Source organism: Nicotiana sylvestris, chromosome 4, assembly GCF_000393655.2.
Source record: "Nicotiana sylvestris chromosome 4, ASM39365v2, whole genome shotgun sequence".
In the NCBI taxonomy this organism is placed as follows: Eukaryota; Viridiplantae; Streptophyta; class Magnoliopsida; order Solanales; family Solanaceae; genus Nicotiana; species Nicotiana sylvestris.
This window is the reverse complement of record NC_091060.1, coordinates 144,351,216-144,356,565: the sequence shown is the minus strand read 5'-3', so window position 1 is coordinate 144,356,565 and position 5,350 is coordinate 144,351,216. Positions and strand designations below refer to the sequence as shown.

The 5,350-nt window shown below is 35.4% G+C and overlaps 1 protein-coding gene across 1 annotated transcript; it reads right to left on the bottom strand.

Annotated features, from left to right (window-relative positions):
• Positions 1–1,958: 1,958 nt before the first annotated feature.
• On the bottom strand, positions 1,959–4,695 carry LOC104240664 (E3 ubiquitin-protein ligase RSL1-like). Its single transcript, XM_009795533.2, has 2 exons — positions 4,294–4,695; positions 1,959–2,971 (listed from the first exon to the last, which is right to left on the bottom strand). Exons 1-2 carry the CDS (start codon positions 4,532–4,534, stop codon positions 2,160–2,162), a joined length of 1,053 nt encoding a protein of 350 aa, XP_009793835.1. The 5' UTR covers positions 4,535–4,695; the 3' UTR covers positions 1,959–2,159.
• Positions 4,696–5,350: the final 655 nt, after the last annotated feature.

Here is a 5,350-nt window from a genome sequence, read left to right as displayed (position 1 = left end):
ATGTAGTCAGGCACCGAGTGTCGTGTTACGTCGAGGCCCAGGTTCGGGGCGTGACAAAGCAATTCATCAAACACCTTGTATGCATGTTTTTGTGAGTTAAACCACTTTAGTAAAGAGTTATATTCACTTACCTCAAAACTCCTCGATCCAATACGTAGGCTCCGGTCAGATTTGTACTCGTCAACCAATCGATTCCACAACAACTAGTGCATCTTAATTAATTTCAAAGTTTCACACCTAAACATTGAACTTAATGTTGATACAGAGAAAGAAGGGAATTAACTATTCAATTCTTATACTGTAGGATAATTGAGAATAGAAAATTTTATATATCTGAATTCAAGGATTAATGATTTGTAAAGAAACCTAGAATTTTCGTTGTCTGCATGAGTAAGCAGCAAGACTGCCTCTGTTTCGTGGTTCTCTGTTAAGTTGCGTTCTGATTACTTCTTTTTTGTATAAGGTTTTTTAAGCCTTTTACCTTTTAAAAGTAAAATATGCTTCTTGGTATTTTGTCCGAGGCTTTGAGCCTTTTCGTACAACAGCCCATTTTGGGCTTTAGGTTAATCATGTGCTCTCTTTATTTTTTTTATTTTTTTTTGGACTTAACTAGTATTTAATTGTACTCATTTTTAATAATTAACAATATTAAAATTATTAATATTCTCTTAGTTGTATATCCAATTATTTATAAATAGAGAAGTAATTCAAAAGTCAATCACAAGGGTTTAAATCCGTAGTAGAAGTATAATTTAAGATTTTAAAAAATTAAATTTTATATTTAGCGTGTCTTGAAACTTTTAAATTTGAGGAGTGTTACGGCCATGGTCAACAAGATTGATCTGAAAACACTAGTACCATACCACCATAGTAATCTAGTTGGTACTTAGTAGTCATAAAGTCTCCACAGTAAGGCAAAAAGGAGTCCTATGTGCATCTCTTTCCTTCAGAACATTGTAAATAAGCAGAAGGCATTATGTTACCCAACGCTGCAAGTTAGAACTTACCATCGACAAAAGCTAAAAATCCAGATTGTTATGTACATCATGAACACTTCCGCATCCTTCAAAAGATTGAAGTTGAGACCTACATCTAGTATTAGCTAAACTGACCCTAATCAAAGTTTCATCCACTGCCACTTTCCAGAGAACCTGTCAATACTGCAGATTTGGATTCATCTCGGAACGGCCTGCAGTCCAAAACCTGTCAATTCTGCAGATGATAGTTCTAGCAGCTTAGGATTTATTCACCCATGAAATGCTGAAAGAGAAAATTCCTCTTTTTGTTTTGCTAAATCACAATGCCTGAAGTGATTCATAGTTAAAGAAGAGAATTTTAAGTGAATAGTTCCTAAGTACTCCAAGAAGAATTCTAAGACTGCAAATTAGTTAGGTCTTAATCACTTAGGTCAAACACTCGGGCCCCATTTTGAACTTAGAGCTTACCAACGATCCTTCAAAATTTGGCTGATTAGTGCAAATGTAACCTAAAGCCTCTTTTGTTTATGATTCCTATCATGTTTGATTGAATATGGAGATTCAAAATGTTATTCTCTTCGTCTCTGTGAAAAGGAAATGATAAATTTTGAGCATAGATATTTGTACAGTTATAAAATATCTCAATGGGGCAAAATGAGCATTTAAAAATTAAATAGTACTACTACATAAGTGGTAGCAGAATAGTTAAAAGAACTAATAAAAAATTAAAATGTCAAACTACTATAAATAAATATTACTTACTAGAATGGTTTCAGAAAATCCAATCGGAAGTATATCGCAATTCAAATTTTCAGGTAAAAATTGTTGGAACATTCCTTGGTCTATACCATGGTCAAGAAGATTGATCTAGTGAGTCTCCTATGTTCTTTAACTCTTTTACTGCAAATCTGAAAAAACTAGTACTGTACCATCATAGTCATCTTGTTAGTAGTCACAAAGTCTCCTTCAGAACATTGTAAATAAGCAAAAGGCACTATGTTACCCAACACTGCAAGTTAGAACTAACCATCGACAAAAGCTAAAAATCCAGATTGTTATGTACATCATGAACACTTCCGCGTCCTTCCAAAAGATTGAAGTTGAGACCTACATCTAGTATTAGCTAAACTGACCCTAAGCAAAGTTTCATCCAGTGTCACTTTCCAGAGAACCTCAATGGAGTCATTTTTTACGGCAAATATGAGAACTAGTCCATTTTGAACCACACCTATAGCAGAACTGATATTCACACCTGCAAGTCATGTGAATGCATCCCTCTGTCTTCTCAACAAATATTTTACAATTAGGACATTTCTGCCAGCTTTTCTTCTTGGCAAGTGTCTTCACCATGTCCTCTTTTCCCCCCTTTTTGGCGTTCAGTTTCTGGAACTCTTTGCATGTAAACTCTGGATGCCATGGAACTCGACATGCTGCACAAAATGATCTTTTGCACAAAGGGCATTTTATCTTTTGTATACTAGCCCCAGTATCATTAACTAACAGGGCTGAGCAATCACGGAAAGGGCAGTACAGCTTTTGAGAGTCAGGAATGATTGACTGGCATAACGATTCATCCCACCGGATTAGTGCCTCTTTGGGAATCATGAACCTACAAGCACTAATATCAAGTGCAGCACTGCAACTTACTCCAGGGCAACCAATAACTTTTGGCTTTTCTGCAATCCTTGCAATGATATGCTTACTTGTGCACTCATAACAGAAGGAATGAGAACAACTCTCATTTCTAAACATCTGCCAACTTTCTTTGTCATCCAAGCAAATCTCACAGAAGCTTTTAAGTTGGCCATCACCTTCTTTTTCAAGCTTCAACATCTCTGTTGCCAAGAATGGTCCTCCTTGTATAGATGAAGATGCATAGTTGCTGCTTGGACCAGTGTAAAGGGAGGCTAGTAAAGCTTCTTGGAGCTGCAACTCTTCTGCATATTCAGCATCACGATGGACAAGTATCTCACTTATACGTCCTCCAACAAATTCTGCGACATGATTATAAGCAAATATGTGGATCACAGAGAAATACTTAGTATGAGAACAAAGATAAATATAGTTTCGAATTGCAAATATGTAAAGACATCGAAGGTGTATCAAAAAGATCTAAACATTACATACTGAAGTAAAATTTCAAGAATGTCTGAAGAGGAACTATTTTGAAATTTATCGAGCCTTGCGTGACATGAGTCAGTAAAGATTTCAAATCCAGACGCTAATTTTTTATATGTGATTATCTCACTTCAGCTTCTTTAATTGGTAGTGCTCTGGTGCAATTTTTCTAAAGCAATGACAATTCATACCCATCAGCTTCTTGTTTTCACCCTTCCCCAAAATCTTTGTTTTCTATCACATGGCATGAGATTAACAGAGAGCAAAAAACAAGGGAAACAAAATGAAGATCATCTCTGCAGCATCAGTTTAGCATGGTTTCCTACCTATGTACAAGATCTATAACTCCTCAAAAGATCAATACCGACAACCAATATTACCAATTACCTAATGAGACAAGAGCTTAGTTCAAGCTCATAAAATGGGTTGATAAGTTACAAGACGGATTTATGACAGATTAAGGATGAAACTTGACGAAGAATAGCAAAGTGAATATGCTATTTAGACCAAATAACCATGCATCAAGAAGAAGAGACTCACACATCACGCTCCTCCTTACAATCATCATTCAAACAAACAGTTGAGACGTGATATTCACTCGGATAGAATGCAACGGAAATTCCACAAAAGTTTTGTAAGCACATCCTAGAATACACTATCCTGACTCCCTGGGTAGCTCATTTCACTGTGTGGGAATTAGGAGCCCCTATTAAGTACTTTGAGGCAAAAATACATTTGTTATGACCAAGAAATCCTAAGGGCCAGTAAAACACGGTTCAAAACTCAATGGATAATGAGCCACTCATCTACCCTTCGTCACTTAAATACTAGGTTTTTTGTCATGTGCAGGGTTCAAACCAGGGACGTGTGCATTACCAGAACTTGGGGCATAAAAGTACACAATATTTACTGATCGCTAGTTTCCCAAGAACAGAAAAAGGGTAGCAAAAACTAGAGGATTAATTTCCATACATGGCTCCAATAGACTAAAATCTAAAATTAAAAACATTAAAACGGCACACTATCACAATATTCAACTTCAAGCAAAAAAAAAAGAATGTAAATTTCTACAAGATCGTGTAAGCTTGGTGAAAATATCAAGGTAAATTTGTACACAAGTTGATCAGAAGAAAAGATAAAGATAACTTATTAGGCAAAACCAAAACGCCAAATTGATGAAAGCATACAATTTTAGTACCATTCACATGAGCATCAAACGTCGAAGCCTTTGTCGACTCACGATCGACATTAAACTGAGGTTTATTCTTGCTTTTCTTAAAGTAAAAGAACCCTGGGATTGCGACGGTTACGAGTAAAATCACACCGGCGGATGCTGCACCGAGATCACCGGTGACCGGTGAAAGTCGCCCGAGGGAGTTAAGTAGGGAACCAAAAATCGCCGGAATATGGGCGGAGAATCGGTTTGCCGGGAAATCCATGAAACTGAACTCGGAAACTAAAAAGAAATTATGAATATGAGAAAGAGTTATAATGGAACTAAAATCAATGGCGATGGCCGATGGGGGTGGTGGGGATAGTGTGCAATTTTGTTCATAGTACTAAGGGGCCGGGTAGAGTAGGGCATCTGAAATTTGACTTTCTTATTAAATTAGTTTCGAAATTTTGGAAAAAATAAAATTAGTATTGAAAAGGACCAATGGTGTACTACTCGTGGTATTTAACACAGTTGCTTTCATTATTTAAAAATAGAATGCAGTTGCTTGTAGATATAAAGAAAAAATCACTTGCTTTCATATTACAAAAAAATATATACAGTTGCTTTCAATTGAATACAAAGTTAGACAAGTGATAAATGAGGATCAGACCACTTTCTTTGACATGTTTGACAAGTCAGAAGTTATAATTCACTGGAGTATTAGCACTTTTGGTCACTCAAATATTAATAAATTTTAATTTTGGTGCTTGTGATGTATAATTAAGAATATTTAATCTCCAACAATTAAAATGCATGTTTTTTGTCCATTTAGATGAGAAATGTGGTACATTTGAACTATTCTTAGGAATATTTCCCTCATATATGGAGTAATATTACAAACTTAACATAATAGGTGAATAATTAAATGATGTAGTGATTAATAATTCGTTATTATGTTTTGAGAAAAATGCAAATAGTGGGATCAAATTCAAATGTATAGTCCAACGACCAACCAATTGAAAGTTAAATGTACTTAACCTGATATTACAAGGACCAAAATAGAAATTTATTGATTTTTGAGGGACTAGAAGCATAAATT